Source organism: Ananas comosus, linkage group 3, assembly GCF_001540865.1.
Source record: "Ananas comosus cultivar F153 linkage group 3, ASM154086v1, whole genome shotgun sequence".
In the NCBI taxonomy this organism is placed as follows: domain Eukaryota; kingdom Viridiplantae; phylum Streptophyta; class Magnoliopsida; order Poales; family Bromeliaceae; genus Ananas; species Ananas comosus.
In genome coordinates, this window is record NC_033623.1 from 8,716,379 (window position 1) to 8,730,182 (window position 13,804).

Sequence of the window (13,804 nt, forward strand, 5' to 3'; positions counted from 1 at the left end):
AACTATTCATGAGCTACATGTGGTACCTACTATACATAACTTGGTTGATGATGGCTTGCATACTATTATTACTTATTCGTTCATGACAGATGATAGTAATAGTATGCTTTATTTATTCATTTGATGTACTCCTCATTTGCCACATAGAAAAGCATGCTTAATGAACCTTAAATTATTCATAATGACGTAAGACTAGTGGTCGTCGTTGGAGAATAGGCCAAAGCGGCCCTCATAATTTGTTGTGGCATGGTACTTAGATCTCTACAGCACAGCCCTCATAATTGGTTATGGCATGGCACTTAGATCCAAGGTTTCAAATGCCCGTCGGCAAGGGCCGTATCCACCGTGCCATACCGTGCCAACAAGATACCGGTACGATACAGACCCCGTGCCGATAGCACATTTCAAAACCCTCTATTCTTTAAATTAGTAAATAATTTCCTCAATAAAGTTCAAAAGATATGATAAAAAGACATAATAAATAGTTAGAATATTTTGCTGCTAAAGAAAATAAATATTTCATGCTATTATGTGTCGGCACACAAAAAATTTTTTGACCGGTACGCATCAACACGGCTCGGCACGCACCGTGCCGTACTGTGCCGGCAAGTTTCCGGCACAACCCCGTGCCACGGCACTTGAATCCTTGCTTAGATCTCTACGCTACTATTGATGTTGACCATACAACATGAAAACTAGCCATTTGATGTTATGCTTGCTTATCACCACCATGGTGGCCTGATCAACCTCATGGTAGGTAAGCTCTTCCAAAAATGCAGTCACAATTCAACCCGTTAGGCCGCGATTCGACCACATGCCGCGATTTAGCATTGAGCAGCAACTGCCCCATGTTTGCTATGGCACTGATTCACAGGATCACCCACAGATTGGGTGATACCTATTCGGTATCTGATACTTGACAAATGATTGCTCATAATTAACATTGATTTGAACATAGACGTCCTGAGTTTAGTCATGCAATTCTTCATACTTACACATACTCGTCGTCCCTTCTAGTTTACTTTTTCTTACCATTGTTCTATTGTCTACTAAGTGCAACTTACCGTCGTCGATTTGTTCTACCTACTGAAAAACTATTATAAGTTTCTCACCCACTATTTTTCAGGTACGTCGGGCAAGGTGGAGAGGAATGCCGCTGAGGGTCGTGCTATAGATAGAGCCTCCCCTATGTCGATGCTCATTTGGTTTTGTTTTAAAGGAAATTTACAACCCAACATTATTGTCGTTTCGGAATGTAAACAAAACTTTTGTAGACCTACAAATGTTTCAAAAATATATAATCCTAGATTTAGCTTTCTTTATAAATCATGGGTCAAACTCGTAGGAGCTTTGTATTTTCACGCCGTGCACATACAAAGAAAACTATCGTGCGGCAGATCTGTTGTGTGCCTAGTGGGTTTTCTGTGCCGGGGCATGACATACTCTATCAAAAGTGGGTTTAGCATCACCACGGTTTGCCTAAAACTCATCTAGCTCCCTATGTACTTGATATGAATCAAACTTTGCATATCCATGTATTGATAGCATGCTTTCATAGTTCATACCAAAACTTCACGCTTACATTATGTACTTGTCGTGGGATTGATATGATCATTGTAGAAGCATGCTAGTTGGACATAGTTGAACAAAGGACCGTTGTGGACAAGTTAGTAGTAGCATAGTTCGGGTTAGCCTTGAATTGCTGCTTGAGATAATGAGAACTATGCCATAGTTGTTCAAGAGTACTACAATCATGTTGCGTATATGCACAATGGCCGACCAAGAAATGTTATGCTCCCCTTCGCCTCCTCAGTGATTTTGCTATCCCGAGGAGGGTGAACTCCTAGAGAGCGGTCACATTTGACCTAATTAATTTCTAGACTTCTAAGCTCCATGGATTCATCCACTCTGATCGACCCACAGGAAAGTGGAAAAGAAGTAGGAACTATTAAATGGCCTAGAGGTTATTGAGAAGCTATCTTTTGCTTATCGATAAGCCAAAAGAACATCTGGTACACCACACAACAACAACAACATAAAGATGAAGACATGACAGAATTCTCATGTTACAAGTGGAGAGAAAGGGCACACAAAAAAGAAAACATTTCTATCAACAGGCAAGTAGTCATCGTTGTTGTAAAAGGATACTTTATTGTGTTGGAGAAAAACTCAAAATTTGAATTTTAAATTTATTTTATTTGAGTTTTGAATTTATTTTATTTGTTATTTATTAATTATTACTTTTATTATTTATCTATCTATCTTATTCTCGTTCTTGGCGCGAAAGAAACCCAACGCGATTTTCTCCCGTTTCGTTTCTTACGCCAAACGGAAGAGGAACATGGGTTCCATTTCTATCACCTGAAAGAACGTTGACGAAAGAACGTGGCTCCCTCTTTTCTTTATATTCCTCCTCACGTCCTCCTCTGTCAAGACAGAGCAAGTGGAAAGATATTAAGATAAAAAGATAATCACCATCTCTTTAATTTTCACTACTTTTCATATTCTATTTACTAGGTGTTGAAAGAATCTCCGTCAACCTCCGCCACGATCGTGCTCGCATGAGGACGAATTCCAGTCGTACTTTGGGGTGGTGTTCTCGGTTAATCCGCACGAAGGACAGGAATACGCCTTAGGGCAGTGCTACGCATGCTTTCAAATAGATCAAATCTTTTATTTAGATTTTTGGCTTATCTGTAAGTTTAATTTTATATTTATCACTAAATTAATTAGATTTTGATTACAGTCATATTTAGTCATACTATATTTTTCCCAACAATCTAAGGCGTAAACCCATCTAATTGTGATTAAAATTCTAACGGGTGTTAATTCACTTTAAAACTTTTATTGTATATAATCTCGTCTGATAACTTGATTGCATGTTTAAAATTTAAATATCTTGGGGTTAGCACTTTAAATCTTTAATTGCATATCCTTATAGTTTATCTATGTGAATTTTTTACTAATATTTATTTGTGGAGTATTACTGTTAAAAAAAGAGTTTGATTTTTTAAAAAATGTACGGAATTTGTAAGGCTTTTTTACTGTAGCTTTAAGGAAAAAAAGGAGAGGCTTTTGCTTTCGGTTTATTTTGCCAAAAAAAGGGGTTTTCTCATTGTGGGACTTGAACCCGCAGCTACTTTCCAAAATCTTTAAACAAGCCTCTCTAACCAGCAGCATCAAACATTCATTCTTGCTTTATTTATTAGATCAAAGCCTTTTATAAATTTGATTGCAGTATATTGTTTGATTGCATCATTATTTACTTGAAAGCAATTAATTGCAATCAAATCTATTTGAACCATCTGTTTGCTATTGAACCAAACCCGATTAGACATGGTTAATGTCATGATTTTAAGTTCTAGGTACCTCAGAACTTGTGGAAGTAGGTGCTTTTATCAGCTTGGTAAATTTGGGTATTATGATTGCTCTCCTGTTTTTAGTTCTTTTGATCTTAGTGTTCAGTTTGTAAGCAAAAATGGTAAATTCTACGGCTGACAGACATATTAAGTTGAGACAAAGGTCTATCACATGACTAACTTCTCATGATGTTATTGCTTTAAGTTTTATCAAATCTGAACAAAATTTTGCAAATTACTTGATAAAAGGCCTGAATAGGATTAAGATCCTGGAGTCATCGATGGGGATGGGGCTTTGCCCATAAAGGGCCTTCCTGCAGTGGGAATCCAATCTTTGTGATAGAAGATCCCTTGAAGAAGGTTCAATGTAATAAAAACAAGCTATTAGGTTAGCCAAAAATCACTTTCTACAGTTTTTATAAAGTTTTGGCTCCAATTCCATCCCTATGGTGAATAGTATTCTGTGCAATGGTTGAGGTTGAGCTTATAAGTTATAACTCTTGATGGGGTCCAAGGTGGTAATTTTCGCGAGCTGTGACTCTACACACATCTCTGGAGGAGACCACCTATATAAGAGTATCCGTATATGGCCGCGGCTATAAGATGTGGGCCATCTATAGAAACTCTTATGAAAAATCAAGATACTGTACATGGCCATTTATGCACAAACTCGTGACGAAAAATTCTGTACTGTGTGTGGTAGCTGAAGTAGGGCCAAACAAACGTAGTTCAAGGTCTGGTTCACTCTGATTCCTTCTGATGGAAGTTGCTGACACTAAGTTGCATTAAGTCTCTTAAAGGCACCTCGTCCATTGCATAGCATAAACACCCACTGATTTTATTTATTCTTAATTTTTATTTGAATTCTCATTTTTAAAAATTTTGAGTTTTGTAGGGGATTGTTGGAGAAAAACTCAAATTTGAATTTTAAATTTATTTTACTTTTGAATTTATTTTATTTATTATTTACTGTTATTTATTAATTATTATTTTTATTATTTATTTATTTATTTATTTATCTTATTCTCTCTCTTGGTGCGAAAGAAACCCAACAAGATTTTCTCCCGTTCCATATCTTAACGCTAATCGGAAGAGGAACGTGGGTTACGTTTCTTTTGCCTAACGAGAAAGAACGTTGGAGAAAGAACGTGGCTCCCTCTTTACTTTATATTCTTCCCCCTTTCCTCCTCTGTCCAAACAGAGCAAGTGGAAAGATATTAATATAAAAAGATAATCATCATCTCTTTAATTTTCACTACTTTTCATATTCTATTTACTGTGTAAGATATCGAAATTCGACGATATTGGCTAACTTTGGCCAAATGGACCAAAGTGAGCGATTAAACGAATTGGACGAGTCCCATTCGATGTTTCAATATGTTTGGAAGAGCAAAAATGAGTTCCAAAAGTGTTGGAATAGTTTTAGCGTTATTGGACGCGAAAAGAAATCAAAACAGATTGAAAATCAGCAATCTGGAGCTGTTGTACCGGTACAAGGGTGATGGCTGTACCGGTACAACCATCGCAGCCAGGCTGCGTAATCTCGGGTTCGAAGGCTTCAGGCGCTGTACCGGTACAAGGCTGGCTTGTACCGGTACAAGCTCTGCGAAACAGGCAAACCCGAGGCTCGGTTTGCGCTCGGTTTAAGGGCCTGTACCGGTACAAGGTCCCGTGTACCGGTACAAGGGCGCGGCAGCAGTGGGTTAAGTTGCAAAATCTGTTAAAAGGAGGGCTTTTTAGCATTTTGTTACAATAGAGGTTATATCCCTCTTACTCTCAGCCCTCTTCCCTCTCACTCTCACAGCCCCTCTCTCTCTCTAGCTCTCTCTCTCTCTAACCGGTTGAAGGAGAAGAAGGAGAAAAGGAAAAAGAGAGGAAAAAGAAGGAAAAAGAGAGGAAGAAAAGGAAGGAGAAGAAGGAGAAGAAGGTTTTGGAGCTCTTCTTCACCTCATTCTTGGCTTAGGGCTTGCTTTGGAGCAAACCCTAGAGGTAAGCCTCAACCCTTTTCATGGTAACTTGGGTTTTGGTGAGGTTTGGTTGGTTTTGATGGTTCAAATGGAACCTAATGAGCTTGGGAAACATGGATTTAGCTCACAATGAAGCTAGAACCCATAGCTTCTCATGGATCCTAACCCTAGGGTTAGATTTGGGGTTTTTGGAAATATAAAGGTTTGATCTCTTTTGAGGGGTTAGAAACCTAATTGCTATGCTTATAAACGCGTAGGCGAAGACGGTTCGTCGATCCGACAAGTGGGTGCGAAGATATCGCCATTTGTTGTGCTAAGGGGTTAGAGCTAACCCAACGAAAATTAAGCGGCGACAAGACTAGCACGAGAACGCGTCTCGGAGTGTTTTCGGCATCACCCAAGGTGGGGGAGTGCCATACCGAAGTCATCGGGCAACCTTCTATGTCCAAGTTTAATGTTGATCTAATTGCATCTTGTTATATCCATATAGGGTTAGGAAATGATTATTGTTGCTTATACTTGCATGCTAGTAGTTCAATAAATATATTTTGCTTGGTTGGTTATGATCTAGTATGCATGATGATTGTTGATGAAAACTACATGTTGAGAATCTAGACCCTATATGAGATGATTAATGTTTATGTTGCTAAAGAACTAGTATGATGAAACTAGTGTTAATAATGAGTCAAAATTGATGAGTGGCATCTAGTTTAGAAAACTATGACAAGTGGCATCTAGTTAGAAAAACTATGATGATTGACATTGATGATGTTTCCTTGAGATGATCACATTAGTGTAGTTGAGACACTATGAGATTGGGTACAAGTATACCTTGATTCCATGATGATATTACCCTCAAAGGGGTTGTTGCTGTTGCTCGTGAGATGATCTTGCTCACATTGCCTGTCTGCGCTTGGTGGGGTCGCTCCCCTCAAGTTGTGCGCTCCGGAGTTTGGTCACTAGAGAGGCAGCCCTGCTCGCTGCTCGGATAGCCGCTTGTTATCCGCAGGCGTACTCGGGGATAGTCCAGCTCGACATCCCTAGGAGATTGATATGTGAGCCTTGCTTGTGGACCTCGTGTTCACTTGGAGATTGGGTTACCTATTGAGTCCTACCCATGATTGATGTTCATAGTAGCTATTCATTGTTCATATCAGCTTACTTGCTTACCTAGTAGCATATTCTATAGTTACTATGATAGCTGTTGTAGATGTTGATAGTTGCTTACTTACCCAGCTTGTTTATTGTTCATGCATTCATGATTCCAGATTGAGGCATAGCTTGATATAGTTGTTTACATACCGCTTTTTGTTTAGTTCAGTTTTATATGTATATTGCATATATATCTCTCTATGCCTGCTTGAGACCTAGTGGGTAGATCGGCGGAGTCGGCGGCCGAACCCACTGGGAACTATTCGTAGTTCTCACTCCCGTGTGGTTTTGGGAGTACAGGTGCACAGGACAGCGGGCCTTCGTCGATGGATCGCGGTAAGGGCATAGCGCCCTAGCTTTGATAGATAGCTTTCTTCACCTACTTGCATTAGCTCTATACCCTGTACTTTTGGTTATGCTTTGAGAGTAGATGTTGTATAGGGTGAGGTTTTGGAGAGTTCATGATGTATATTCATTTGAGAAAAGAATGCAAGTTGTATTAAATGTTTAAAGTTTAAATGATATCGAAAGAGGTTTGATGTTTTCAATGATGTCTCAAATAGCTAAGTTGCTCTCTTTTGTATACTTGTATGATTTTACTTGTATCGCTTGCTCTAGTTGGTTGTAGCACTGTTCGTGCTCTCGTTCATCGTTGTTTGATTGTGTATGTATTCAAGTTGTATTCCTGGGGACTTGTTGTACACAATCTGTTGCTTAGCCTTGGGCGGACAGGGGAAACTCCGTCCGTTCGGCGGTCGCACCACCGCCCTCGAATCGGGCCAAATTGGCACCGTTTTCGGGCCGCGCGGTTGGGGCGTGACATACTGGGTGTTGAAAGAATCTTCGTCAACCTTCGCCACGATCGTGCCCGCAGGAAGAATTCCGGTCGTACCTTGGGGTGGTGTTCACAGTTAATCCGCACAAAGGACGGGGATATGCTTTAGGGCAGTGCTACGCACACTTCAAAATAGATTAAATCTTTATTTGGATTTTTCCGCTTATCTGTAAGTTTAATTTTATATTTATCACTAAATTAGTTCGATTTTGATTACAATCAGATTTAGTCGTACTATATTTTCCCCAACATATTGGAATATCACACCAGAAGATAAAGCATAAGAAGATGATAAAATTCCTTGAGCTGGTATTGAGGAATATCTAAGAGAGGCATTTGGTGAACATCTTCGAAGTCTAACAATTGCTGAAAAAGACATCCAGAACATTTGAAGCCGTCATTTATTTGGTTCACGAGGTTTGTTAATTGTTCATCTCAGGAAATGCTTGTAGCAACAATCTCCATGCCACTAGGAGCCTAGCAAGCAAAATCCCACGTGCAATGAAGGCACGACTGTACAGTATGGGTGCAAGCAACAGCATCAGCACAATAGAAAGAAAGGGAAAAAATCTTTGGGTTTCGGCACACGCTTGCGCATTAACAGCACAGAGCAAGCGGCCAGGACGATTTGATATACCATGCAAGCAAGCTGCCAGGACGATTTGTGCTGCCCATGTACCAAATGGCGGCACACATGGTATCTTAATCCTTGGTTTATGTGGAAGATGAAGCTCACTAAAGTCATAGTACATAAAGCACTTCTTCCACATGAGTAAGCTTTCTTAGCTACTGATGTCAACAAAGATAGGTATCAGATAGAACAAGATCCTTCAAATTTCACAAGCTCATCCAACAAGTCAAAAACAAAGAACAAAATATTAACAATGTATAAGAAACTATAAGAAGATATCCATGGCTACAAGCTTCAATAAAAGTAACTACTAGTCTAGTACCGTTAACTTCACAAGAAAGCAATCAACGCAAATTTATAAAATCTTCAGTCCCCAGTGATACCAAGAAATGATTAGGAGTGATTTGACTTACAGACATAATTGCTGCTTCATTGACAAGATTCCTGATATCAGCTCCAGAATAGCCAACAGTACGGAAAACGAGCTGTTCAATATAAAATAATATAAATAATAAATAATCATCATGGCAATCAAAGGTGACTCCCAATACCATAAGAATGACAAAGGAAACAAGAACAAGTAAGTTTAATTTTGAGTAAACAAACATGGTAAACCGAATAATGAAAAATTGCAGAACTCAATCATTTCAAAATTGTGCCTAGGGTGAAATTTAGCACCAAACAGAGAGTTAAAGCATCTAATTGCAGCTTTATATCTCCTGATTTACTAGTTGTAAGTTTGCAACCATAAGTGAATAATCTTGTTCACAAATATTATCCATCATATGCCTTCATAACTAAGATGTGAGCAGAAGGGTTGTGATGCATTTGTCTGTGTGTATATCAGATAGTTGTTGTAGTACACCGAATTTTAAAGTAGAATAAGATAAATAAAAATAGTAGCCAAAGTAAAAGTTTGAGAAGTCGCTGTTTTCATATACGGAGACCAGTTTAAAGTTTCGTGTCATTCCGACACCTAAGTGGTTAAAACGGGATCCAATAACAGTCGGCACATGGGACCTAATAACGGTCCGCACAATTTTTGCTTGGAAAGACAATTGGTAACCGAAGTTGTTGAAAAACATAATAGAAAGTTAAATTATCACTGATTTTTTTTAGTTGGACCTACATGTCAAATTTGAGCTTAAACTGACCACCTAAAGAGCTCCGAATATGCCTAACGAATTTAAATTGGACTTATATATAATTTTCCACAATTGTCATGGGTTATATGCAAAAAGGCCCGAATTTATTACATTCCACAGCCTCAGCTTCTTTTCCTCTTTTTGCTCCAGCACCCCAACCCAAGCCTTCTCCATCCTTCTCCACCCTTTTCCTTTCTCTCTTTTTCATTCTTCTTTTTCCATATTTCAATTTTATCTTACCACCTATATGAATTTTATAGTGAAACTTTTGTAAAGAAAAGCTCTCTTCAAAGCCATCATCTCCTTTTTACCTTCTCTAAGGTATGAATTTCTTTTAATATATTGTTAGTTTAGGTACATTTATGTCCTCTTTAATCTTTATAAATAGGTGAGAAAGTCAAAATGAAAGGACTGAAACTTAGATTGAAACAAAAAGAAAACAATCTTGAACGTAATAATCTTTTGTTCATAATTTTAGTTTGGGTTTTAAGCTTGGTTGACATGAGAGAATATAGTAAACTGTCTTTACTAAGACATTGTGATTTAAGCATCCACCTAGTAAATTTTTGATAGTAAATGAATAGTGTTTACTATTAACTTTTTAAAAAAAAAATCTTCAATAAAAATTATTTAATTTAAATATATATAATTAAATATGATTAATTTTGAATTTTTAATTTAAAATATAGATTCAAAATTTAGATTACAATTTTGTGTTTGATGTTTAAATTTAAAGATAGTTTTAAACTTTGACTATAAAACTGAATGTGAATTATGACTTCATATTCAAGATTTCAACTTAAATTTTAAGATTAAATTCGGGGCAAATTTGGATTCAAATTTGATTACAAATTTAAATAGTGGATTTAATTTTTAATTAAAATTTATTTTTTAATTTCAATATGAACAGGATTTGAAGTGTAAATTCAACATATCATTTTGAATTCAAATCTGAGTTAATATTTAAATTGTGAATCTGAATTTGCATAAGAGATTTGAATTCAAACCATGAATTCGAATTCAAATTCAAATTTTAAAATTTAGGTTTGAATTTTATACTTTGAGTGTGTAATTAAATTTTGAGTTGTGAATTCTATTTTAAAGATTTTTGTCAGCGATTAAATTTTCCTCAAGCAAACAATGATAATGCGTTGATTCTAACTTCAATTCCTATTATTAACCAAACAACTTAGGAGATTTCACCGCTCCATTTTCCATTCTGACCTATCCTGATTCCTATTTGATTTTGGTTCACATTTTGAACTAAATATACCATTAACTTTTTGTTAAATAATATGAAACAACCATTTATCTCCAATAGCTTAAGTTGCTAGAGGATGGTGTTTTATATTTTTATATTCAATACTCACCCTCATATGTAGGCTCGGGACTTTTTGATAGGCCCAAGACGTCGATTTAGTTATATAGGAGGAAATTAAATGACACTAGGAGTCTGGTGGGGTTCAAGATCAGGAGCGGTAATTAAATATTAAATAATACGATACAACTGCTTATCTCCAATAGCTTAAGCTATTAGAGGACGGTGTTTTTATATTTTTTATATTTAATACTTTCACTGAATATGATATAGGCATGTAAAGTTTGAATACAAGTATAAAATTTTAATTGCATTGTGTCATAGTCGTGTTAGTTCTAGTTCATATTCATGCGTGCATATGAGTATATATTATTATCTGAATAATATCGAATACATATCCGATCCTCATTCAAAATTCGAAAATATATCCAACTCATATCCGAATCCATTTTTAGCGGATATGGTAATAAAAATTCAACATTTGCACATGCCCATATCAGAATTCGTATTTGAAAAAAAATATATGGATGTGGATATGGTTTCCTCAAATATCCTACTGTCTCCAATCCGTATGCATATGCATACTCCATATTCTACTCTTTCGTCATGATCCTTTTATATTTCTTGATTTGTTATGTCTAAAAGCATACTTGTATTGCTATTTGTGATCATTATGTGTTACTTGTTGCAAACACATGTTGTTCTTGTTGCTAAAAGAAGCATGCTAATGGTTGATAATAAAGTACTACATTGTGCCTAAATCGTTGTTTGCTCTTTGTACACATTATTTGTTCTATTGCAGAAACCATTGGAGCAAAAATTTGTACATTAGTAGACCATGAAAAGAAGCGTATGATCGAAGCCTGCAAGAGTCCAAATGAGAACTCAATGAGCGTTGCTTGTGGAGATCGCAATTCCATGAGCAGTGGCCCTCCCAAGATGTAGCCCTACAAAATGCGATTGTTCGACTAGCCTATGCTATTGAGTGTTGAAGTGAGTGAGATGGGATTGCTCGACTCCCTATGAGGCAATAGTGAGCAAGCTAGCACCGGACAGCGTTGTCGGTCATTGGAATTGGGTAGAGCGATGCTTGGTACTATAGTGAAAACTTGATGCACATGCTTTTTAATTTGAACATATTGTATGTGCACCTTGTGTTCTCGTAGAGACACAGTGGCTAATATTATACTTGATCGTCTATTATCATTTGCTTCCTAGTTGCTGCTCATTAATTTTATTCTTTACTATTATGCCTCATTTAGATATAGTAAGTGCGAATCACCTCTCTCGGAGGTTGTACCCACAGGAGACTTAATCAAGTTCTCACTCTTTGTTGTTTTAATATTTTCAGATCCAACCATAGATAGGGAAAAGAATAACTGTGGAAAGGGCATGGCAAGTTAGATAATAAGTTGAGAGAAAAAAAGCATAACATATATACATTTTCGGTAAAATGATGTTTAAAGATGTAATATTTGAAATTGTTTTAAGTTACACATCTACCTCCCTTTACTTAAATGCCCACTATTTTGTAAAAAAATTTGTATACATATTATTAGTTGAAAAAGTGATTGTATAGGTTGGTTGTGATTCGACGCCTTGCACGTACAGGAGAAACTCTACCCGTGCGGTGGGCCTGTTAGAGCATCCGATTGGGCTTCCACGCTGGGATGCAATAGTTGCTCGACAAAGCCTATGCACTAATAAGTTCCCATATATGCACTAATAAGTTCCCCTACCACATATATGCTATAAAGTGCCTTGGCTCCGATGACTCTCGATGGTCTTCTAACGAATCTAATGGATTTTAGATGGTCTCCACAATGATAGTTAGAGAAACCTATTGTGGTTCTGAGTTGTCACATTTTTTATAACATCTGACTCGGAATATGCTGTTGTGAAGAAGAAACAGCAGAAAGCTAAATGTCAATACAGATAGGTTGCGCAAGAAACCAGCCTATCCTTTTGGACAAGAAGAACAAGTTTCCAGATGATCTCTAACTTCCAACTATAGTCACATTTTTGCTCTAATAATTTTGAAGCCAGGAAAAGAAATAAAAGTTTAACGAAAAAATCCCTATTTTTCTAGTTGAACTACAGCTTTAAATTAAATGTTTGATATACTCTACATTTTCACTGTCTCAGAGTAAGAGTCATAAAAGCAGAAAAACTTACCTTTCCAAAGTCAACATCTTTTGCCAGCTTCTTAGCACTACTATGCACACCAAATATTTGGATGCGTTGCTTAGCATCAGGTAAACCAATGTATAGGCGGCGATCAATGCGTCCGGGGCGAACAAAATCAGGATCTAGTTCATCTGGTCGATTAGTGGCACAGATAAATATAACAGCTTGTCTTAGCGAAAAACGATCAACACCAGTTTTTTCTTTCCTGTAAGAGGCAAATACTTTAAGAGCAAGATAGTCTATGTCATTCTGGTTACTATCAAATACTAAAAGTAACTTTCTATGTCATTTCTCAATCATATGGATAATTGAATTCAAGCCAAGCAACTATCTGCCGCATTCATTTAATAACAATTTAATTGCTCTATGAATATTCACAGGTCATTAACTATATTGGTAAAGTGCTTGAAAAATTAGGAGCAAGATAGTTGTACGAATAATAATAATTGGAAGACATTTTCCACCCTAATCTCACATTTCATCCTGAGTCTCTCTTGGTGAGTTGAATCTGAATCGGCGATACCGGATAATATTAAACAACAGTCTACAAATCTAGTAAGTGTGGACAACTTAAATGGGTATTGAGAGTAGACTCACGGATTAAAGTGTTGTGGCATGGCAGCGTGCCGGCTATTGCCTAACATGGTACACATGGCACTTTTATGTGTCAACGGGCACGCACAGCTTCCTGCTGGCATGCTTTGGCACGGTATTCTTTTGGTTTTTTTTTTTTTTTGTCCAATAAGGCCTGCTAATGTTATTTTGAAAGTTTTAGTGTAATAATTATAAATTTTGGCTATCTATTAATTTGTCTCGATTTATTGACAATAATAACTTATTACACTTACTAGTTAATAACTTAATATAGTGGTAGTCTTCTTTATATATGGAGAAATATATAACTATAGTTCATAGAGAAAATTATATTTTCTTTAATTCCTATAAAAATTTGCAAGATCCATTCGTATTGATTCTTTGAGGAACCGTATGATGACTAGACTAACTAGAATAGGACCGCAAGTGCGCCAATAGTTCCTTTTCATTTTCAAATTTTTCTAAAAAATATTTATGAAAAAAATTTGAAGAAATTATTTTTTTCTAAAAATTCTAAAAAAATTGTAAGATCTATCCATGAAAATTTAATAACAAACCATATGATGAATAAATTAAACAAGTTTACGATAAAAATTGATTAAATTTTAAAATTTTT

The 13,804-nt window shown here is 36.6% G+C and overlaps 1 protein-coding gene across 4 annotated transcripts in view; it reads right to left on the minus strand.

The window, feature by feature from the left end:
- Window positions 1–13,804, minus strand: part of LOC109707712 (ATP-dependent zinc metalloprotease FTSH 12, chloroplastic-like) — a 61,704-nt gene that overhangs the window by 18,819 nt on the left and 29,081 nt on the right. For all 4 annotated transcript variants that reach the window (XR_002215567.1, XM_020229201.1, XM_020229200.1 and 1 more), the window contains exons 10-11: window positions 12,583–12,799; window positions 8,358–8,429 (exon numbers count right to left, since the gene is read on the minus strand). Coding sequence is in view for 3 of the 4 variants with exons in the window: in XM_020229201.1 (XP_020084790.1) it covers window positions 8,358–8,429; window positions 12,583–12,799 (289 nt within the window). In the remaining variant the exon portion in view is untranslated. The remainder of the gene's footprint in view (window positions 1–8,357; window positions 8,430–12,582; window positions 12,800–13,804) is intronic.